This window comes from Chrysemys picta, chromosome 1 (genome assembly GCF_011386835.1).
Source record: "Chrysemys picta bellii isolate R12L10 chromosome 1, ASM1138683v2, whole genome shotgun sequence".
Lineage (NCBI taxonomy): Eukaryota > Metazoa > Chordata > Testudines > Emydidae > Chrysemys > Chrysemys picta.
In genome coordinates this window covers 17,531,082-17,555,915 of record NC_088791.1, presented here as the reverse complement: position 1 = coordinate 17,555,915, position 24,834 = coordinate 17,531,082, and the positions used below count along the sequence as shown (strand labels likewise).

The 24,834-nt window shown below is 42.6% G+C and overlaps 1 protein-coding gene and 1 pseudogene across 1 annotated transcript in view; both read left to right on the top strand.

Annotated features, from left to right (window-relative positions):
* The first annotated feature begins 538 nt into the window (after positions 1–538).
* FRMD4A (FERM domain containing 4A) overlaps positions 539–24,834 on the top strand; it is a 529,915-nt gene continuing 505,619 nt past the window's right edge. Inside the window, exons 1-2 of the mRNA XM_065553559.1 lie at positions 539–854; positions 1,286–1,422. Coding sequence (XP_065409631.1) covers positions 1,378–1,422 — 45 coding nt within the window. The 5' untranslated portion in view covers positions 539–854; positions 1,286–1,377. The remainder of the gene's footprint in view (positions 855–1,285; positions 1,423–24,834) is intronic.
* Positions 19,080–23,136, top strand: LOC101941169 (5'-deoxynucleotidase HDDC2-like; annotated as a pseudogene).

Below are 24,834 nucleotides of genomic sequence, written 5' to 3'. Positions count from 1 at the left end.
GATAGTTAGGGTGAGATCCTTGGGGTGGGGAGATTTTACTTCAATTCCCTGCTCCATCCATTGGCTTTCTGTGTGACCATTCTGTGCCTCAGTTTCCCACCTGCTTAAAAAAAAGTGGGAATGATACCTTGAGGGGGGTTGTGAGGATAAAAACTTTAAAGAGGAGCTCAGGTCTGATGGACTTGGGTGCCTTACAAGTGCCTTAGATAGAACTTCCCATCCATAGGGGAAGTTCTGATAATTACCTTGATATGCTGATACTTAAAAAAAAAAAGACTAAACTGGTGGCCTTCACAATAGGATGCTTTATTTTCTAAAGCTCTGAGAAAACCAATCTCTTACAGCCGATATTTAAACAAGTGGCTTCTTCTCAGGCTAATTTGTCCTGTCTTAACAGTCTCCCATCCCCACAATTAGCCTTCCATCTCTGCCTGAGCTGTAGACGCTCCACAGGGGATCGTAACATGTAGCCTTATGGATGGGCGGGCGGGGGGGGGGGGGGGAGAAGATTCCTGGCTCTGCTGTTTGCATGTGGTACAGCCAGTGTGATCAGAGCAGGCTGTGTAATTACATGTCTCTAGTAAGTGTGTTAGCTCCACAGGGAGCTGAGTCCATTTGGAGAGGAGGAGAAATAGATTTTATTTGGGGGGGGTAAGGTGAAAAGGGTCAGTCCATAACCCAGTTCTCATTCGAATATGATAAAGGTAATTGTTGCTCTCAAGTGAATGCCGGGCGCTTCCTGGTTCTGCTCCTCTCGTTCATTGCTCATGCCTGTATTATGCAGACGTCTGCTTTCCAAAAAGAGGAGCAGGTTTTTATGAGAAGAGAGAAGAAAATTGACGATTTTGGAAGCGGTATGTTGTGATATTTATTAGCATTGCTTCTGCATCAGTACTGCAGGGGGGAAGGAGCAAAGAGTCTGGGATATTGCTGCTTTAACCACAATAAAGATAATGACAATTAAATCAATTAATCCTATTCAGTATGGTGGGTGGGGGGCGGGGGAGGGTTGTATCCTGTATTCTAACCTCTCACGTAGGTGTTTGATATGAGTCTTGTGTTCCTGCACTTACTGTAGCTATGTCCATCTAATCTTTAAATATCCTGCAGCTTCCGATCTCTCATTCCTCCAGCAGGCTCTCCATTCCATTTCTCTCCTCCCTCTAGTGTAAAATTTGGCCTAGCTACAGCTTTTTTCCTGGATTGAGGAGGGGTGGTTGTTTTTTCCTCCTCCACCTCTAGGAAAATGCGATCTGACCCTGATTCTGGATTTCTATTTTTGTAGTTTGCTGTAGGTGCTGCTGGATGCTTTGCTGTGATACGGGGCCGAAGGCTGACCAAATCCGAGGGAGGATTTGTATGTAGGAAGAGAAGGTTATGGCTGTTCAGCGTGCTCCAGAATCTGCTCTTAGCTTGTTGATGGTAAGTGCTTGCTGAAATGTGGAGCTTATTGAGAGGCTAGTGGGGAGAGTGCATGGATCCTGAGTAGAAAATCATTGAGAGACCATGTTGACCACATGCTTTTCTTTAACAGGTCCTGGAGAACTTTGAAAATGAGTTCATTTGGAGCGTACATAGAAACATTCCTCTGATGGTGGTTTTAAGCATATTCACCACTAATAATGTTCATATTTTGAAATGCCTTTAATATACAGGTATATTTGCATCCTGGTTTATCCCAACCTGTAGAGACTTCCACATAGTTCATCATATGAGAATCTAAAATGTCTGTCTTTTCTTCCTTCTGCTTTCTCTCATTTTTTCCTTGCTAATTGCAAGACAGCTAAATGCCAAGGAGTCTTTTCCCCCATCAATCCACGTACATATGTCGTTAACAATGAATGGATGCTTAGAGATGATACTGTTATCATCATTTGGTAAACCAGTGAATAGTCACTTGACTAGCTAATGAGTATGCTGGACGTGATATTGACTGCGACCTGTAGAGAGAAATGGCTAGTGTTTATATGAGACATTTACTACATGTTGCGCTACTGACCTACTTTTCAAAGTTCTGCAGATTTATAATATTTCAAAGAAGATTATTTCGCATAAAACGTGGAGGCTGAGTCCCGGAAAATAATGATATCTTGCTGCAATTAAAATAAACCTTTGGTGGCATCAGAGATGGACGTTAAGCTTTATTTTTGTTTCAATCTCTCTCTCTCTCTCTCTCTCTCTCTCTCTCTCTTTTTAAATAATTTGTGTTGCCATTTTAAATGCTGCAGCATAAGAAGGAATTTTAGTGTAAGATCTCTGCTGGATTTGTTTGTGTGCAAATGTCTCCATAACATTTCCACTGGAGGCTTTTTACAAGCAAAGAGCAAGTGCAATATATATATATTGATCTTTGCTTTCTGACTGAGAAAGGGAATGGTCTCCTGGAACATAGCATTTGCAGACATGATGAGTTTATCAAGGGGATGCTGTAGGATAATCGGTCTGTAGTGTCTTGAGTTGTTAACAAAGGTCAAGCTTAAAAGGGCAAATTTTATGTCTGTTGCTTGAAACTCTAAATACGCTATTAAATATACTGATGGTTTGTTTTTATATTTGTTGGAGGTTAATGTGCTATACAGACTGCCCTTTCTTTCTCCCATCCCTCCCAGGCGTTTTAAATGGTCTCTTCCTTTTCCCTGCCTCTGACCTTTCACAGGTATACTAAAAGCTGCCCAGTTTCTAAAGCAGTCAGTGCAAATAGGAGGAGGAGGAATTATTTATTTTGTTTTACTTCTGTCTTAATGCGCAGCCCCTATTTTTATGCTTCCAATTGACCCCCCACCTTGTTTATTTCTTTTAGCCAGTTCTGTATGTTAGGTGAAATTCTGTCACTGTGCAAAGCTGCCTGAAAAATGTGCACCCAAAAATCTGAGTTTCTATGGTTCTGTGCACAACAAGGCATGCCCACATTTGTATGTATCCTGTATTCTAACTGTTTTCTGCAGTTTACTGTGCATCTAATCTTTAAATATCCTGCAGCTTCTGTTATCTCAATTCTCATGCACCCGTATGTAACATAAGAGCAAAGTTTGTGTTGTAGATCCCTTTAGTGGCTACTTCACTTGTGCATAACTGCCCAATACTGCTACCAGCTATTGGAGCTACTCCTTTAGCTCAACGGGTAGGGTTTTGTGCCATGGATCTGAAAGTCCTGGTTTCTAACCCTTCTGGCAATCTGTTTAGAGGGTTGATACATTGCTGGGACAGGGAAATATGCATTGAAACTCAGTAACAAATGTCCCAACCTTCTAGGTTCAAATGTCTCTCTGGGGCTTCTGTGCAAAGGGGTGTTATTCTGGCGTCTCCCTGGTTTTGAACGGGATGAAGATTTGTAGCTTAAAAAAAATCCCACTGCCCCTTTGCCTCTGCTGTTTTTGTTTTGTTTTGTTTTCTGCTGTATGCCGAGATGTAGCCACCAATCAGAAACACACACACCCCCCCGCCGCCTCTATTTAAAATGCATGCTTGAGCAGCCTGCCCTTGGGTCAGTAACAAATACCTACATCATTCATCCTGCTGTAATGGAACCTTTTCTCCGAATTCCCCTACACTACAGGGATTAAAGGATTAAACCCTTCACCTTCAGGAAATAGCTTTTAATGCTGTGGTGGGCTATCCACATCCAGGGAACCTTTTCTAAACATTTTCAGTACCACACTTTTCCATCAGTAATGTGTGCCTCAAGGGTTCCATCATCCGTTTTTTCAGGACACAATGGCAGTGGTGTTGGGGATGGGTTACTTTTCTGTGCATGCTATGAGACTACTACTACTTAGCCTTTACATGGTTCTTCCACCTGGAGATCTCTAGGCATTTACCTGGGCTGGTGATGTTATCCCTGTTTTACAGATAGGGAAATCAAGGCAGTTAATGGGCTTGCCCAAGCTCATATATACAGTAAGTCAGTGGCAGATATGGGAATGTAGATGACCCAAACACTGGACCAAAAGCCACTGGCAATTGTAATGGCAAATTATCATTTGTGGTAGTGCTCAGGGCATGCTAGGCACTTCCCATATGTACCAGCTGAGTATGCCCCAAGGGGCCCACAGATTAAGGAAAGGCAGGCAGGCAGGCCTGGTCTGCACAGGGTTTAACTAATGGTGTGGTCTAGTTAAATCAGTGCAAACCCCTGTGTGTGGACAGTCTTCTTTCAGTTTATTATTATTTTTATTTATTTATTTGTATTGCACTAGTGCCTGTCAGCCCCAGTGATAGGCTCAGGACTCCCATTGCGCTAGGGCCTGTACAAACACGGAACAAAAAGACAGCCCTTGCCCCATAGGGACTGTCTTTTTGTTGCTCTTACATCAAAATAATCATGTCCACACAGGCTAGAACTAGCTTAAATAAATTGGTTTAAAAAACAGATTCAAGTTCAGCTGGTGCAACTTTCCCCTGTAAACAGAAGTCAGGGAATAGGCCCAATGAAAGGGCTTTTTTACACAAATCCAATTTGGGTTTTTCCTGCTGTAGAGATGTTACATGTAATACAAATGGGAACGGACTGAAAAGTTTAAATGTGAATCCCTATTTCTTGGCAGTCATCCTTCATATTAGAAATGACTTGAGTCTGGGCAGTGCCTTGCCTTGCAGAATTCATGTTACCAAGCTCTAACATACTGCACAGATTGCAACAGACAAGCAGTGTCACTTCAGCTGGAACTGGAAGTAGCCTGCTACAGAGCATAAGCAATTTTATCTCTAGGATCACCTGATCACTAGCATCAAGGTTGCATCAGCCTCTGTGCTTCAGGAGGAGTGAGCATAATAAGAGTGTAATAGCATGTGTATCTTCATCCCAGACAAGCCATTGCATTTTCTATGTTAGGATCTTTAGCACTGATGCAATAACAGTACGCATTTTATGGTCATCTGATCAGTCTGCTGCAATGTTTTAAAGCTGCAGACATGTATTGATCATGGGGGGTTTAATGGCATAGTAAGTTATGTTACCTGGTTTCTGTTGAGAGGGAATCACAGCATTTCATACAATTAGTTCTCAGGGATGTGACCTTTTAGAGTACCATAGGTTAAAACACCTTTTAATATGCACTAATTGACTGCAGAGTTTCAGAATGGGAAGGCATCAACCACAGCTGTCCTCAGCAGTTAAGCCTAAATGCTGCTGCACAAAATGATCGCCTCCTGTCATGTCACTCACTGGTTCCAGTGAAGCCATTGGCTCTGCTTTCCCTGTACCTCAGGATGAAGCTTCTCTTTCTCCTCAGCAAGGGCATGGTGGGCCCTACTTCCGTTCACATCTGAGCTTTCGTCTCCTGCTTCCCCTCTCATTGTCTTCACTGCCTCCTATCTAGCTAATGTAGCATCCCTGTCTGCCTGGATACCTCTTTTAGCGCCAATCTCCTTACAGGTTTTGATGGAGAGGCCTGGTTCTTCTGGATCCCACCTCCAGCTCAGCACGGTGTAACTTCTTTATTTTCTTCCCACCTGAATTTAAGTTGGCAGTGCCTCCACCCCCCTCGCTCCTTCCGGGCAGTGTCACCAGGGCAGCTTGGAAGGAAAATTGAAATAACACAACCACGTACAATATATTCAACACAGTAATTATATTAAACAGGAAGTAAATAGAACATAACAGGGTAAAACACTACTCTCACGGTCACTGGTGGCCATGCTGATAATATCTGTGAATTTCCCTTGTCACGTGACCTGATATTGCAAACGAAAAAATTAGTGTCCTGTTTATACATGTATTTTGTAGGGGCCCTTGATAACTCATAACAATGATATCTTCCATAGCAGCAATAAGCAATCTTGCTGACTTGGTTCAGTACAGCCCAAAAGATTCTCATGTGGGGTAAAATGGTAAGTCCCTCCATGGATTTAGTAGGCTGCGGGTAATAAAACCCCCAAACCCTCAGCCCCTGGCTTGAGGACATGATCAGGGAGCAGGGAGTCTCCTAGACAATTTCCTAGAACATCTAAAAGATGGTTCATTCACAACTCCACCAATGATTTTCCAGTTCAGAGATGGATCTGGACTCTTCAGCCACTGCCGAGGAACTGATGATCACAGCTGGCAAGGATCCTCTTCATGCAGGAGTCAGGCTATTTCTGGTCCCAAGATTTCCCCTCACCGCAAAGGGATGCAGGGGTCAGGTGCAGATACAGTAACTCTACTAAACATCCTCACTCCTAATCTCCTCCCCTAGAGCTCAGATACATTCACAATAGTAGGGCAGCCCTGAGCTTGCCTCCAGAGCAGTAGTGACTGATTTCACCTAAGGCGCTGAAGCACTAACTCAGCCTGCGTGGGTGGGGAGTTTTCCCAACCAAACTTTTAAAACTAGGAGCCACCTTGAAGAGGGAAAGGACCAAGCTGAGGGCCATTGCTTCCAGATACCCACAGGTCAGTTCTCAGGAGGATCCCTGCATTCACCCTGCGACTCATGAGCTCTCCCACAGTAAGTCCTACCCTTTCTGGGCTTCCCCCTCTCAGTGCTTTTAGCATAGGGGCCAACTCCATGGGTGCTCCGGGGCTGGAGCACCCATGTGGAAAAAATGGTGGGAGCTTAGCATCCACCGGCAGCCCCCCTATCAGAACTTCCCCCTCCCCTCAGCGCCTCCTGCCCGCTGGCGTGCCCCACAGATCAGCGCCTCCCCCTCCCACCCAGCGCCTACCGCCTGCTGCGGATCAGCTGTTTCGTGGTGTCTGGAGGCGCTGGGGAGAGGCGGGAGGAGCAAGTGTGCAGCATGCTCAGGGGAGAGGGTGGAACTGGATGGGGAAGGAGCGGGATGGGAAGAGGTGGGGCAGAGGTGGAGTGAAGTTGGAAGAAGCAGGGCGGAGGTGGGGCATTGAGGGAAGAGGTGGAGTGGGGACGGGGCCTGGGCAGAAACGGGGGGGGAGCACCCCCTGGCACATTAGAAACTCGGCGCCTATGGCTCCCAGAGTGTATATCTCACTTCCTATTGGTCAGGCTAGCTCTTCTCAGGCATTTACTTGTCAATCATTTGACTCTACCCCCCTCTAGGGTGACCAGATAGCAACTGTGAAAAAACGGGACAGGGGGTGGGGAGTAATAGGCGCCTATATAAGAAAAAGCCCCCCAAAACGGGACAGTCCCTATAAAAACGGGACATCTGGTCACCCTACCCCCTCCTTTCTCTCAGACACTGCCTCTCCCCTGAGCAGGTGCCCTGGTGGCCATCCAGCCACACCTGCTATCCTCCCCGAAGCTGGCGGGGCCCCTGTCACTCGAAATAGTATCTCTTGTTCTTGGGTGCCTGGCAGACTCTGAATCTGCCCTTGGCACCCCCTTCCTCTCCAGGACAGTGCGTCTCCCTGAGTTGTTAGTGCACAGAGACCCAGGAACCTGGGTAAGCCCCTGGGTGGTTACAATAAGGTGCTTATTTGGTTCCCATTACCATAGTATCTGAGCCCCTCAGAGTCACTGATGGATTTATCCTTCCAATACCTTCTAGGGCTACATAAATGATCGATAATGAATGTCAGCTCTCCATAAATAATGTTCCATTTAGAAATCACGTATATCTTAGTACAATAGTAATGACAATTGCTTGGGTTTATAGAGGCATCTTTGGTCCCAAAGGGCGTTGTAAAGTTTAAAACCATCACTAACAATATGAAATAAAAATTACACTGACAACACCTATCTATAATATCCAGTTACCAGGGCCGGCTCCAGGGTTTTGGCCGCCCCAAGCAACCAAAGAAGAGAAAAAAAAAAAAAGCCATGATCGCAATTGTGATCGCAATCTGCAGCGGCAATTCGGCGGGAGGTCCTTTGCTCCCAGCAGGAGTGAGGGGCCGTCCGCCGAATTGCCGCCGAATACCTGGACGTGCCGCCCCTCTCTGGAGTGGCCACCCCAAGCACCTGCTTGCCAGGCTGGTGCCTGGAGCCGGCCCTGCCAGTTACATTAGAAGCTGAGGCTCACGGTGGGATTCAGGATACCCGGGTTCCACCCCTGTGTCTTGCTTTGTGAATTTCCTACTTAGGATAAGATATTTCAAAGGATCTGAATGCAGTTAGCTGAATTGCACTAGATCAATGGGTGCTCAGTTCCAGCCCCCTTAGGTTCCATTGAAAATCCCAGAGCCTGTTTCTCTGTGCCTCGAGTTCCCCCCTTTTTAAAGGGGGAATTATAATACTTCCCTCTCAGAAGTTAGACTTAACGCTTCAGAGTCTCTCAAACACTTCAGAATGTTTGGCCCTGATCTTACTTGTTGGAAGTCAAAGGCACAAAGCTCAAGGCCAGGCCCTTGTGCTGAAAGGCCCTTCTATAGGAGTAGTAGTGCTTATTATTGCAACCAAACAGTTAAAATGCAATGCCTGCTTTTACTGGCTTTAGGGGTACAGGTCTTGAAAACAGCTTTGACTCTCCAGAAACATAGGGTACAGACGGACGGCTACATTTTCATCCACCAACTGGGTAGTTAGCAGCCGTGTGCAATGCAAGTTTTGGGCATGCAGATGCTGGAATACACAGAGCCCAAATTTAGAGCCCTGAACAGAAGGAAATGTGTTCTATACTATTCAGGCTGTGCCCGTTACATCTATGGCAAGAGAGCTTGGCTTGGAGGATCATATTAATGCCTTTGGGAGAAGCAGTGTTACAAAAGAAGGGTGAGCTCATTCACTAGCTAACTGTAAATGTCACTTCTCAAGTTGAAATTGTCTCACTGTTTACTACCCTCGCTCAGGATATGTAACAAGCACATGACATTTTAACCGTGTGGCCCTGACCTCTACCTACTAATTAAGTGACCTCAGCCCCTGGGATGTAGATCTTAGCTGCCCCATTCCTTTCCAGCAAGTGAAAATCATGCATCTGTTTCTACACAGGGCTTCATGCAGAAGCACCTGCAGCCCTCATTTGACTTCAGGGGGTATTCAGCACTTGTTGGAGGACCACACTGTGCCATCAGTTTGTAAGCAGAACACTCCCTTGCTTAGAAATGGATAGTGCAAGATTGCCTAGAATCAGCCCAGCAGTTGCCCTTTCACCCTCTCATGCCACTATTTCAAATTCAAATCTGAAAGGATGAAATGAAGTCACCAGACCAGGCGATCACATAGCCCTTATTATAATCCTAGCACCTAAGAGCCCCAGTCATGCAACAGGGCCCCCTCTTCTTGCATGTACTTTTGCTAAATAGATTAATTTGTGGTTTTACCACAAGCCTTGAGCATGAGCTGATGTGTAGCTGCACAGTTCCAAGATCACCCAAGGGAAGGGATTGATGCTTCAGAGGAGCAGAATCCTTAATAGGAGAAAAGAACTACCCTCCCTACAGGCCAACTCTGCTGGTTGTTGTGTTGGAGGATGAGGGCGGAGGAGCCAAATACCTGCTCAGGGAGGTGGGGGGAGTGGCCGACGCACAGCATTTTTATATAACACTTTGGTCTAATTTTGGTTGTTGGGTTTAGTGTGCGGGTGCTGGGTGGTGTTGGTGGCCTGTGATAACCTGACTAGATGATCTGGTAGTCCCTTTCGGCCTTAAACTCTGTAATGCTAGCTCCTACTTACCCTCCAGGCCTGGACTCTGGCCCTCATTTATTTTTGTGTAATTCTGAAACATCCCCACAATGATACTGAAGCTCCATTCTCAGTGTAAACTGGTGAGAGAAAGAGGCCAGGATGTTAAAATTACAAATACAGAAGCCACTTAATTCAACTCAGTCAGGTTGAATCCTTGGATTGCTATTAGCTTCTTTGTGATGGGATCTGTTATGTGATACCTGTGCTATTTTAGCTGGAGAATGATGAAATTATTACAGTTGTAATTCTGTTACAGCACATGTGATTGATTTCCTTTTCTTTCTTTTTTGCACACATGTTTTTTAAAGTGTGAATGAGCAGATGGCAATGTCTCCATGTCTGACTTTTCCCCTTTACCATGCTCAAATCCAGGCACAAAACAGAATGCTAATTTGATGCTAAGGATAGGGTGGTGGTTTTTCATTTCAGGAACATTTTTCAACCACTCATTCAGAATGACTGGGAAGATTTTTTTTAAATTATTATTTATTTTTTGTCCAAGACATAGTCATCGATTTTGTATGAGATTATAGAATTTGGATGTTTCTGGGAGTGAGTTAGTGGGCATTTGAGTAGGCTTTCAATATGATTAATGTGAGGTTCTATACAATTAAGAGACAAGTGGTCAGTTAGCATCATGGATGGATCACTTGGTGTATTGACAATGAGAGTATATTTTTTAAACAAAAATTGATTTGTTCATTTGACAGTGTTGATTTATCCCCAAGCCAAAATTAATAATAGATTATTCTGTAATTATATTGTTTCATCCAAAATATTTCAGTTTCACATGTGTAACTGTCCAGTCTTTACTTACTGTAGTTATTCAATTCCCTGAACTCTGGCTATGCAATTCTTAGGCCTTGTCTACACTAAAGGGAAAAGTCGATCTAAGCTACACAATTTGAGTTACGTAAATAGCATAACTCAAATCGACGTAGCTTAGATCTACTTACCGCGAGGTCCACACTACGCGACATCAACGGGAGACACTCTCCCGTCGACTCCCCTTACTCTTTTCAATCAGGTGGAGTACAGGAGTCGACAGAGGAGCGATCAGTGGTCGATTTAGCGGGTCTTCATTAGATCACTAAATCAGCTGCCGATGCATAGATTGCCACAGCATTGATCCTCCGGTAAGTGTAGACAAACCCTTATTTCCATAGCCCTGGTCTATACTGTGTGTGTGTGGGGAGGGGGGCGGGGGGAAATCGATCTAAGTTACGCAACTTCAGTTACGTGAATAACATACATAAATCAATCCCCGCTGGATGGATTGCTACCCACCTATCCGGTAGGTAGTGAAGACATATCCATAGTCACTCTACACTTATTTCTCAATACAATGAAAAGCTTTTATTCCACATAGCTAATGATGTCAACCAGTCACAGTATAGGGAGTTGCAAAATTTCTGTATGGTTACGTCTCAATAATTACTGTGAATATGCAAATCTCTGTGATCTGGCAACTATTTTTCAGCCACTTATATTGGCTTTAGGGTGAATAAAATGTTTTTTTTTTAAATAAACAGATTTTTAAAATTTAAATCAGATTATTTTGATTTTATGATGTAAATTACAGTGGTTTTTCTTTTTAAAAATAAAACCAATTAAAATGAAATCTGAATTTAGTACAAAATATGTTAAGGCCTAAACTTATTCTAATTTCTTAAAACACTTATATAAAAAATAATAATGCTGAATCCATGAGTCTCCATCAAAATCTTTGAGTTAAAGGCTGCTTTTCTATATAAAGAAAAAAATATGGGGGGGAAAAAATCTAACTTTTGAGGTCAATCTTTATAAATGTGGCACGATAGATCATGTACTGTATTGAGGACTTGTTTTGTTGAATAAAAATACATTTTATGTTCTGTTTTGGGTGTTTAATTAAATTCCAGTTACCATCCTAATGATCCTAAAGCAGCTTGACATAAATTGTGAGCAAAACATTAATTATCTAGTAAATAAGCAATATACCAGTCACCATTTTCTAACTTACTAAAATGCACAATTAATTAATTAGAATCTGAAAATATTAAACTACGTAATGGATTAAATAAATGTATATAATTATAGTTGCATCCTCCAGGGTAGAAAAAAGATGTACTAAATCCGATGTAAAAGGCTCTGGTTGGTTGTAAATCAACAGGTTGTAATAGTTATATCAACGAATGGGAAAATAGCTGAAGTACAAATGGACAAGTTGATTACAATCGATGAATTAAATTGAGTCTGTTCATGGGGTGATTTAAATCACATTGATTTAAAGCAATCCACCTGTGCTGCATGTTAAAGAAGGTAGCCAGCAACAAAAATGGCTGCCTCAGCTTCAAAGAAGCTTCAAAGTATAAGACGATAAAATAATACCAAAAAAGAAATAAATAAAAGTTTAAATTTATTTCTCTTTTTAAAAGATTTTTTTTACTATCCCATAGCATGTTAACAGACTGACTAAGCTGTATACTGTATATTTCCCAGAAGAAGAGTTTTACAGGTTGAAACCTCTTGCTCCATCAAGATTGTAGTGACCCTTGAAACAGACAAATGTGAATAAACAGATCTCAGTATATGGCACAAAATATGCTTTAAAGGGTCATTAAGAAGCATAGAATCAAAGTTATTTGGGTTTTTTTTTTAGAAAGAAGAATGAATTTAAAAATCAGTCCATGGTTTGTACTTTCAGAATAGGTAAAAATAAGGTGTTCATACCATTCCCTTGTCACTTGGAACTGAGCAGATGCTTCCTGCACTACTTGTGGTGTCAGCATGGCCTTTTGGGGGCAAACCAACTGTTAAATAATAGCATGCACTTGTCCTGAGCAATATGGATGGGCATCTCATGCTCCAAGAGGCTCAGATATGAATGCACCCAACTAATGTTCCTTAAGCATTACTGAAAGATGATTGAAATGTAAGGTATTAAGGTAGGGTATTCAGCAATGAAGCCCAAGAAGCTGATGAGGTTATGAGAAATGGCAATTTGGCTACAGTTCAAAGAAATAAAATGCAGCAGTGAAAGGATTGTAGATCACTTCCAGTGCCAGTTCCAGTCCCTGGTCCTAATCTTTAAGGCCCTAGAAGAGCTGGGGACAAAGCTTCCTTGAATGATGCCAACAACCAACCAGAGAAGATAAGATTGAGCCGGAGCTTAATTCTTTTCAGAGTGTTACAAAACCCACCTGTTTGCAAAAGCCTTCTTTTGATAACTGAAGACAAAGAATTGCAATGGCCAAGACAGTACAAAGAGACCAAATGTAGGAAAGGCAAAGAGCAGAATCCATTAAGGACAACTGTACAATTCCTAATTACCTTTTCTAGTTCTCAGCTAGACCTACCGAAACTAAACTACTCTTTCTCTCTGCCAGTGAAGGATTGTTCCCTACAATGAGTTCTCCCTTGCTCCCCTCCCAACGTGTCCAACCCGTTTCAACCCTTTAAATATCTAAAAAGTAACTCCTTTATGGGATGCTCCAGTAATATAGACATCAAATCCATTTTGAGCATATTTCCCATCTGTGAGCAGCCTGTGATCCTAAGACTTGAAGACTCTCCGGTTTAGTTACCAGTAACTTGGGTAAAGTTAATGGAGAAATGTTGTATAACGTATGTTCAGACTAATATATGTTTGATTTTTGCAACTAATGTATTAAAGTGAAGCCAGAGACACAGCTTTGCAATAAACGTGGTTGAAATATTTTTCATTCTGAATAATATTAACATAATTGAACCTTAATGGTCAAAGGACAATGTATTTCCGGGTAATTAATTACTGGCCATGATAGTTGATAACCTAAAATTATACCTTGGGCCATTAACCCTAGGTCATTAGTAGCCAGGGACATGTCTAGTCAAGGTCATTATTACTACTATACCACAGGCTACTGTAATAGAAAAGCATGAAAATTAGCTGTATTAAAACCTTTTCCCCCACTCACTTCCCTCTTTAGCAATACAGGGCAAATTGTGCCCTCAATTACTCTGGATTTATAATGACTTTAATGGATTTACTCAGCATTTATACAGGTATCAATCTGATCAGCACTTGGCCTGTTGTTTTCGGGTTGTGGACCCACTAAGAATTGGAATGAGATGAGACACACAGAACATTTGCTTCGATCTACAATGGGCAGTGGCATCAGATGAATAACGCAATTATTTAATTTAAAATTTTAAAACAAGTACCACAAGGCATGCTCTTGTTAGCCATTTCAGCAGTAGGCCGAGGAATGAGTGGCCCCTGGACACTGAACTGTTATCTCATGCCTGTTTCATTAGCAATAAACACAGCATCCGGCAGACAGTTTTGTAGGAAAGAATTCTTTATTAAGCATTCTGAGTGGCCAGTCTTACATGCTGAAAATGGTGTGTGTGTGTGTGTGTGTGTGTGTGTGTGTTAGCAGCCTGGCCACTAAACAGGACCCCTCATGAAACGTGACCTTTTCTCCAGTTTCAACTATCATCCTACAATCACTAAACATTTTCCCTCCAGCTAAGACCTGAGGTACATTAATGCTTTGGGGGAGCGTGTCCTACTGTTTCTCATGCTCCACCTGTTGTGAGGATAAAACAGTACCCCGCGTTGTCCCGCTGCTTCTCACCAAACCTAAACTCACTGAAAGAAGGATGATGAATAATATCTTGAAAAGAAACCCGAGAGTCACTGAAATAACGAAGAATTCTTTTTAAAAAAATGGAAAATGATTACAATAAGAACTATCGAGTAAAGATAACTTGTATTACAGTAATGTCTTTCTTTTAAAAATGGTGATAGTCATGTTCACTGGTGGCCAAGGTTTTACATATTTATTGCATTAAACACAGCACAATAATGAGGCTGTATCTTGTTTGGTTGTGTTTGAGTGTCCAAAAGGGTGCTAAGCAACTCCCATAGAATAAGATGGCTTCCTGCTCAAAAGAGCATAGCCCCATGGAAGTTAGGCACCTAAATACCTTTAAGAACCTCGCCCTGAGCTCTTCAGGGCAGAGAGTTGTCTTATTCTAAGGCCCTGCTCTTGCAATGGGACTGCACAGAGGCACTAGTGGGTTACAGTGATCCCTAAACAACCAAAATAGGGACCAGGATGGGGAAAGCAACAGAGTACACAAGCAGTGAGTGCGCTGAAGTCTGATGCACAACTTATTAGTGCTAAGATTTTTTTCCCCTCTGAAGTTATTTTTTTGGAGTCAGGTGCTGATTAAAAAAGGCAGCTTAATCAAACAGCATAAGCTGATTTCATGTTGGATGGAGCCAAAATCACTTTCTGCATCCGTATCAAAGCATACTTTGCAAACACTTGTATGCTCACTGATTCAGTGAAGGTAAAGGTCTCTCATGTTTATTTCTCATTTTATTTGTATATCCAGTAGCTGTTGCGTTCTGTTTGCTTTCCCATGCCTTGTGATAGGACATGCATGTAATTTCATTAATTGTGTCTCTGTTTCAGAAGGCCTGTGCTGCTTATAGCATGAACACATTTTTAATAGCTCTGTTGTCAACCTAGATGGATCTACATTCAGCTTTTTCCTGGGAAATAGTTCTCAGTTAGAATAAGAGGCTTCTTGCCTTTGGATGAAGTATTTAAATTCCATTAGGGACAACTCATTATTTAGCACATTGTGAATCAAAGCTGTAGGGAAGATCAGCAAAGGAACATTAATTAGAGTTGGCCCAAAACCAAGTCCCAGATCCTGACATCTCTGAACATGGGGGAAGTTTGGATTTGGATCCACTTCCAAACTCTCCAGCTTTGGGTTGCCACTCATTACAGCATTGTTAACAGTGGTCCTATGGTTAAGTTTGAAGAAGCCACTTTCAAACACAAGTTGCAGTTTTGAACTTTCTACACCTGTGCGTGCACACACCTGTGCGCACACATACTTTGCACATGACATTTTTCATGTCTAGCCTCAGATTTGTAAAAAATGATGTCTGTGTAGTTAAGCACTGCCAAGCTGCACACCCAAAGTGTGCACACTGGACACTTTTGAGACCTAGTTTGGACATGTGCAGAAGTGTGCATGCATATTGGGTCATACTGACTGACTGAAAACAGGGGGGTTGTTATATAATGGAATTGAAGAATACAATCGAGTCCTAGATGTGTTTTAATTATTGACTCATTGATGGGTAATAATAATTTTATTGCCAAAGTCCATATATGTAAAATACATACTTTTTGTCTTATTTAATGACTAACCTCTTACTAAGAGGGCAATCAGGTGGATATTTTCCAAGTGGTGCTCAAATTCTATTCTTTGTGAGTAGAATGTATATGTAGAGAATTTTGAGAATTTATTTCTTAGTGACTGTAAGGGAGTCATCTTGCCATCATTGGCCCCATTCCTGCAGCCTTTAATTCAGCCGAGCAGTATTTACTTACACAAGTAGTCCCCTATCAATTGACTACTCTTTGATTGATGGTTGCAGTGCTGGGCCTGTTGATTTCAGTGGAATTTTTGCCATATACGTTAATGGGAACATGCTTGGATCCTAATTCACTTGGGGATAAATTCTGGTTTTGGCTACATGAGTGTAGATTCAGAATAACTTCATTTTCCCCAGTAATGTTCATTCTGATTTAAACTTCTGTTAATCAAGAGCAAATGTCAGCCCTTGTCTGAGTGTCTAATATAGTTTTCAGAAACTACAATGTACAAAACTCAGTCCAACCTTTCTTCACACTGTAGTCCTATGGTTTCAATCAGTAAAAATTTCTCATGTGGATGAGGGTAACAGGACTGTGGGCATGTGGGTTGTTTGACTTTGGGGTTATTATTGGCTTATTGCTGGAATATTCCTGTTCAAAAAAGGGTGACTTCTTAGTAGTGATGCGTCATCAAGTATGTACCTTGCATTAATATTTTTAGGTGCTAAAGCCACCATTTCAATGAAGCTGGGGTGGTGAAAATTGTCCATAACATTTTAGATATATAATTAAAGTACCATCTGCCTCTGAAATGCAGCAGATGTATAATTGATATTCACTGCTGATTTGCCACTTGATTTTTGCAGACATTGAATGCTATAATAGTTTATACAGTGGGGTTCTAAATACCCATGTGAGAATTCTCCTCTTCATTTGTTCCCTATCAGAAGTATAACTATCTTTCCTAGCACTCAGAAGGTAGAAGTATTAAAAGATAATTTGCAATAAACCAAGCCAAAATGTTACAGTACTAGGATGTAAATAGATAAGAAGCTGCATGACATTTTATCAATTTCAAAGAAATCTGTGCACTCCTGTAAAATCACAATTTTAGCCAGAAATGCTCGTTAGAAAAATTAAAATGTTACTCCCAGAAATAAACAAATCTTCTGCACTAATTAGGATCCATGCCTTATAACTGAGATTATAAAGAGGGAGAGGTATTTGCTTTTATGTGGAAATGTAGATCTCCCATTTGAAAATATGAACATTCCAGCAGCAGAAATGTTTAGGTTTTGGGAAATCCAAAGACCAACTGTAAAATGAAAGACAAGCTTTCTTCACTGGAAGAACTGCACAGATGATAATCAGATTGAAACCCATAACGGGTCCCTAACAAACAGTGAGTTTACCCACAGAAAGTCCAAACACTGTAGAAGAACAGTGGTATGTGTCTTTCTTTTGTCACTGTTTAATCATCTTGTTTTCTACAAGGGAATCCTTCCAGGAAAGACAGTGGGCCTGAATTTTCTCCCATCAAAATCAAAGGGAATTTTGTCATTGGCATCAACGGAAGCAGGTTGAGGATGAATATTTTATATTTGTTGCTACCTCTTCTGATACCAGATACCTATTCTGGCATCCGGTTTGCACCTTGACTGAGCGGTAGTGAATGTACAGGGCCTGGCAGATTGGCTTGTCAGTGGAGAAGAAATCAGTAGTGGAGAATCTGGGTATATTCTAAGTGTAATTTACCTTTTTTACACACACATCCCAGTCCTGGAAAAGAGGTGCTCAAAGAGCAAGCAGGCAACCCCTTTTTTCCAGGAATCTCAGCCCAGCACCACTGCCCAGGTCAGAAAGCACAACTCTGCCTCAAGAATTGACTGTGATCAGAGACCAAGGCAATAAGCAAACTCTCCTGCAGGTCACATAATTCCCTTTCCAAAGACAACTGCATGTACACAGAACCTCGTATAACCCTAAACTAACAACACACGTCTTCCCAAGACTGAACTTGAAAGACTATGTAACAGCAACACCTGGTGACGCCTGCTTTAACAATATCTAAAACACAGCACTGTCTGGTGGCTACGGCAGAGGACAGGGTCTATTACTAGCTCTGCTTCAGCCAAGCATCATGTGTAAGTTTCTCCAAGCATTGTTTTTCGCCTCACATTCACAGTCCTCCACCATTCTTCTCTTGTCAACACTTCTGCTTTCATTTCTTCTCACTCCCTTTCTACTCCACACAAACTCCTGCCTAATTGCACACATTGCATCCTCCCATGCTGCTGTCCTTTACACTTGTATCAGTCCCCGCCCCCCTTCACTTAATTCCCCCCTTAAAATTCATTTAATTCATGAAGGCTTTCAATGACCACTCAGCATGGAGAACCGAGACTCACCTTTGCATGCCCCAACTATCTCTTGCACATACTACTATACATGCTGATGCAAATCAGGATGTGTGTCCCAACCCCAGAGTTCTCTTGTCTACTGTCGTCAGTAGCTACCGGTGTGGTGCTCTGCTCTTGTTTGATGATGATAACAGTCGGCTGCGTGCGTGTTCCCTCTGTCTGCTGCCCCGGCTCTGCGCAGATCGCTGACACAGCAGACCCTGAGAGAACCCCCAAAGACCACAGACTTTAGTAAGGTACGAAGGAACCCGAGCCAGGTTTATTGTCAAACGAAGCACAGAATAGTTTCCCGTGGACTCTATAAGACATACTACGAATTTGTGCCCCCTGGCAATGGACCGGCTCAGTCAGAGGCGGGACTTTCCACTGCCCCCTAGGCCAGACAAAGATGCGCACTCCGGGACCTACTTTTATACAGTTACAGGACAGATTACTCATCCCTACTGACATATTGGGGTACAGCCCCTTGACTCATTAGGGTGCTGTCTCCTCCTTTGATCATGTTGTTTCAAACAGATCTATCCATCATGCTGTCCTTTTGACCCTGTCTTTAAGATGCATCTGCCTGTTCCTCGTTATCTCTGTGGAGTGTTCTGATGTCATCTTGGCACAAGTTCCTCTTATTAGCACTTATGTGTGGATGCACCTGCTTCTATCAACCCTCTTCTCGCTAACTTCTGTGAGTGGGGCCTGCCTCTGGGTCACAGCCCAGCGTTTGCTTAGCAATGGCTGGAAGTACTTTGGTTCAGGCTTCAGGCCTCAGACTGGGCCTCTGACACAAGAGTTTATGTTTCAGGGCCTCATCTTACTACATCTGTTTTTCATTACTTCCTCCTTCTCACCTGCATGGACTACGGCTATGTCTACACTTACAGTGGCATGAATAGTACATATGCTGCATTCTGTCCTAGCATGGATATAAATTGTAGAGTTGAGGGCGTGGCACTACCTAGGCAAGTAGACTAAAGATATGCCAGAACCTATACAGTTCTCTACAAGCCCAAGTCATGTTTCCCATGTCTACCTTTCTATTTATAGCCATGTAGTGTCCTGCTGCCTCCCCATTGCTGGAGCCTTTCCTCATCACAGCAAAAGACTGGCAATGGGGACAGGTTCTGGGAGCTCTCCAGCCAAAAGCTGCCAGAGCCTTTCCCTATTGCCTCCCCAACTAAAGCCTTTCACTGCCACATGTAGCCACACACCATTGAATGAACGCAGCCCGCGGCATGTAGCTACATACGCCCTACACACTCCTACCAGAATAGACGAGGCCTCTCTCTCTCTCTCTTTCTTCATTATGGAGATTGGCCTGAACCAAAATCCTTGATCTGAATAGCTCTGAACGTTGTGACCTGACCCTGAGTCACATTCTGGTTTGTCACCCTGGGGTAACTCTACAGTAACTTCACTGACCTCAATAGACTTACTGCAGAATTGCAGTGGTATAAATGAGATCCCAATTTAGCCCCTTATTAATAATGGGCTAAATCAAAAGCCCAGCTCGATCTGAGCATCCTTGAATAGCTCTACGCATCCAGATTTGAACTTGCAGCTCTCGGTATTGCCAGTTCCAAGTGTTCAACGATCATGAGTGAAATGCCAAAAATAACGAGATTGGATTAGAAATCATGAGACTATTTTATAAAGACTAAAATTTGGGTGCGTTTTCTTTTTCTCTTTGCCTTCCGGTTTTCCAGCCTTTACATTCCACTCAAGTCACATTTTCACGCTTGTCTCCAGAGCGATAAAGAAGCATATATTTTTTATTTTGTTGTTTTGGTTTGTTTCATTTATGTATTTATTTCATTGAAAGCGGAGATTCTTTGCTAATTTCATAACTGGAACTTGGGCCTTAGTAATCAAATATCATGAGCCTTCAGATAAAATTGTGAGAGGTACTGGAAACATCTCTAATCTATTTTCATTCTTCCTGAAAATAAAACCCACCTATTGTTTTTTTTTAATCAAATTATTGACTGATCTGTTTTGCTTTAAAAAGACACCGCCCTCAGCTTGAAATGTCAATTTTAAAATAAAGAATTAAAGTTTCAGGTATAGCCTGTACTCGAGTCCTCCTTCGAATTTTTTAGTTGTAAAATCACATTTCACTATGTTCCTTTTAGATGTTTTTTCTCTTCCCTGTTGCTGCATGAAAAGATCACCTCTATTTTTTGCAACATTTTTTGAAAGGTCTCAGTGTTGTCCTGATAAGGAATAAAAACAAATTCCGAAACTTTGAAATTTTTCATGAAATGGAAATCTTGTTTTCTGGCCAACCCTAATGGCCGTACATGGGAAACTGTGCCACTGACTAGCTACTACTGCTGTCAAATATACAAAGTAAACAGGGAAACTTGTTTTTCTTTAATCTCTCTGTTATAGTCATGCTGGATGTTACATGTAACAACAGTAAGGGTATGTTTACATTGAATAGGGAGGTGTGGTTGCAGCATGTGTAGACATATCCGAGCTAGTTTTGATCTATCTAGCTAGATCAAAGCTAACTTGAGTAACAATAGCAGTGAAGCCATGGCTGGATGGGCGGCAACTGCTTAAGTATATAGCCAGGGTCTGGGTAGGGCTAGTCAGTGAAGACACCCAAACTGCTGCAGTTGCTATTGTTACTCGAACTAGCTTCGATCAAGTTAGATCAGCTAGCTCGTGTCTGTCTAAATATGCTGCAATCAGGGCCGGCGCTTCCACTAGGTGACCCTAGGCAGTCGCTTAGGGCGGCAGGATTTGGGGGGCGGCATTTTGCCGCCCTTGGCAGAAATTCGGCAGCAGGGGGGTCCTTCCGCTCTGGATCTTTGGCGGAAATTCGGTGGCGGGTCCTTCACTCGCTCCGGGACCCGCCGCCGAAGTGCCCCAAAGACGCGGAGCGGAAGGACCCCCCGCTGCCGAAGACCCCATGCCCCCTGAATGCTCAGAGGAGGAGCGCTGCCGCCTGGGGCAGCAAAAACGCTGGTGCCGCTCCTGGCTGCAAGCACACATCCTGTTTTCAGTGTAGACGCACCCTTTGTAATAAATATTTTTCAGACCAATGTGATTTTTTTTTAAGTTAACGCTCTCCATATCGTTTCTCTTTGGAGGGTCCTACTTGGTTTTATAACATTTTTACAGTGCTTTGACATCTTTGGATGAAAGGGAATCTATACATGTAAAATATTCTGTATTTTTTATTACTGTAGCCCTAGTCATGGCCAAGGACCCCATTGTGCTAAGCGCTGTACAAACACAGAACAGAAAAACCAGCATCTTCACAAAAGAGCTTGCAATCAAAGACAAGAAAAGGGACAACAGATGGATACCGACAGATGGGGGAATACAAGGAAACAATGAGACAATATTGGTCATCAGAACAGGCTGTGGTCTCCGCACACCACCTGCCTAGCCTTTGTCAAGTGGTTTGTAGGCTTTGTAGCAAAGGAGAGCTCTAATCTTCTTGGGCCTGTAGTGAGCTTTTGCTTCCCTTTCTAGGGTAAGGAATCATTCTGAAGTCAGTGGACACCAACTCAGAATCTAGCCCGTGAACTAACATGCTGCAAGTTCCAGGCTGTGGTGTTTTAGCAGCAGGGCTAAGCCAGAAGCGTGTTGGGAGTGGAAGGCATGAGTGGATGAGGAGAGTGGGAGACTGCTGGGGTAGGGAGAGAAATGCAGAGGGGTTGGAGACTTGAAATGAGTATGGAAAGAGGATATGGGGAGGGAGTAGACACCAGCACAGACACAGGGACGGCATGGAGCTGGGATCCCAGGTCTTGGAAGTGGGGGTGCTATGGAGGAGGAAGGAGTAGACTGAGCAAAACAGATGCTATCTGCCAATAGGGAAAACCAGCTAGCTGAATATCACAATTGTCTCTCTGACACTTTCCTTGCTCCCAAATTGGCTGTTAACATAACTTCACTGTGCTCAGATTTTGAATGCTGCCCTGTGGATTGTGTGCGGCATTCACATTTTCCATCGGTGTCAGTGGACGTATTAGAACATGTAGCTCTTCAATAATAAACAAATCTCAGCCTTTGAAAATACTGAGTTTTTTGTTTTTTAAATAAACTGAGTAAATAACGCAGCACTTAGGAAGTGAATGACTTCTTGAGATCATTAGCCATCACTGTCCTTCTAATAACATGATAGTCTGTTAGATTGTGAGCTCTTCCAGGCAGGGCCTGTTCCTCTGTTTGTACAGGAGCCAGTACTGTGGGGGCCTGATCATGACTGAGGCCTGTAGGTGCTGCCAGGTTATTGACCAATATTAATTAATTATATTCTCCTGGAGTGTTGTTTTTTCCAAAATTTTAACAGCAAGACACGCACTTTATAGTCCCAGCAAAAACACGCAGAGAGTTAGAAACAAAACAAACATAACACTGCTTTATTTCTTGGAACCCAGAAATCTCCATGCCCCGCTGCTTCTTTCTTGGCCCGCTCCGCCGGCAGCCCCATGGCCGTGGGCCCACTGGGTGGCGCCGCCGGGAGCCTGCTGCAGTTTCTGAGGCTGGCGGGGCAACTCAAGAGACTACCATGAACAGGCTGGGTGTACAGGAATGTAGAGAAACCAGAGAGTATATCGGATCATATGTACGGGATGGCAGTCGTGGCTTTGGTAACTGAAGATAAACAACTTAATAAAGACAGATGGGTACGACTAGCTCTAGTTCATGATATGGCTGAACGCATTGTTGGAGATATAGCACCTGCAGATAACATCTCCAAAGAGGAGAAACATCAGCGAGAGGAGGCAGCTATGAAACATTTGACCCAGCTGCTATCAGGAGACCTGAGAAAAGGAATCTATGAACTCTGGGAAGAATATGAACATCAGTCTACAGCAGAAGCCAGATTTGTAAAAGAGCTGGATCAGTGTGAGATGATACTCCAAGCGTCTGAGTATGAAGAGTTGGAAAAAATGCCTGGAAGACTGCAGGACTTTTATGATTCAACTTCAGGAAAATGTAATCACTCAGAAGTAGTCCAACTTGTGTCTTCCATTAAGATAGAAAGAAATACAAAAATAGCTGCTACAGCAAGTGAGCCACACTCTTGAGGCATTTTAACACTTCTGTAGCTAAAATAAAAATATTTATTTAAAAAGAAACAAAAAACAAACAAACAGCCAATTGCAGAGGAAGAGAGAGCAGACTGCCCCCTACAGCAGAGAGGCACATCTCAACTCACCCCGCTCCAGAGTGATGCTCAGGACCTAAGGCTAGTCTACACTACAAAGTTAGGAGAGCTTAACTACATCGCTTAGGGCTGTGAAAAATGTCATGCCCCGGGTGATGTAATTAAGCCAATTTAAGCTCCGGCATAGACATCACTAGGTTGATGGAAGAATTCTTCCGTGACCTAGGTACCACCTCTCAGAGAGGTGCAGATTTCCTGCTGCGACAGAAAAACCCCTTCCATTGCTGTAGTGTTTACAATACAGCCCTGCAGCAGTAGCTGCAGCTGTGTTGCTGTAGCATTTCTAGTGAAGATATGCCCTTAGATTGCACACTTCTCTGCTTCCTCCACTAGCATGCAAACGGGACTAGGAATGACCTTCTAATTTATAGTGATTTTAACACAGTTTCCAATTTACCATATGCTTCTTAATCCAGGTTATTCTTATTTCAGTTTAAAGAAAACAACAAAGGAAGAAAGAACAAATATAAAGTCTCACTGGAGAGAATGGTTTACTCTGCAATGCTGTGCCTGTGAAATGAAACTGGCATTAGAAAAGGTTCAGAGAAGGGCAACTAAAATGATTAGGGGTTTGGAACGGGTCCCATATGAGGAGAGATTAAAGAGGCTAGGACTTTTCAGCTTGGAAAAGAGGAGACTAAAGGGAGATATGATAGAGGTATATAAAATCATGAGTGGTGTGGAGAAAGTGAATAAGGAAAAGTTATTTACCTGTTCCCATAATATAAGAACTAGGGGCCATCAAATGAAATTAATGGGCAGCAGGTTTAAAACAAATAAAAGGAAGTTCTTCGTCACACAGCACAGTGTCAACCTGTGGAACTCCTTGCCTGAGGAGGTTGTGAAGGCTAGGACTATAACAGGGTTTAAAAGAGAACTAGATAAATTCATGGAGGTTAAGTCCATTAATGGCTATTAGCCAGGATTGGTAAGGAATGATGTCCCTAGCCTCTGTTTGTCAAAGGGTGGAGATGGATGGCAGGAGAGAGATCACTTGATCATTACCTGTTAGGTTCACTCCCTCTGGGGCACCTGGCATTGGCCACTGTCGGTAGACAGGACATTGGGTTGGATGGACCTTTGGTCTGACCCAGTATGGCCATTCTTATGTTCTTATGTTAAACAAGAAATAGCAGCTTCCCTACAGCTGCACTTGCAGCAAGCAGGAAATGCCTCAACATTTTAAAGGTGCAGTCCTCAGGTGGTTATACATAGAGCTATGCAAATAGCTGTTGGGTTGGGGGTTTTTTTGGTTCTTTGGCTGTTTTGATAAGCAAAACAAAAAAATTGTCTTGGGTAAGACCAAAAATGAAAGTTTTCACAAATGCTAGCCAAGTGAACTTAAAAAAAAATTCATTTTGGGTTGAATGACATATTTTGATTTCATCCATTTTTCAATGTTTTTGAATTAAAAAAAAATACAATTAAAGGAAAATTTGCAACCAGAAACTTGTTTCAAACCAAAAAATTGAAACCTTTAGTTTCAAAAAAATTCTAAATGAAATGTTGATTATTAAATTTCTATTGTTTTCAACTCGAATAATTCAGCCAAGTAGCA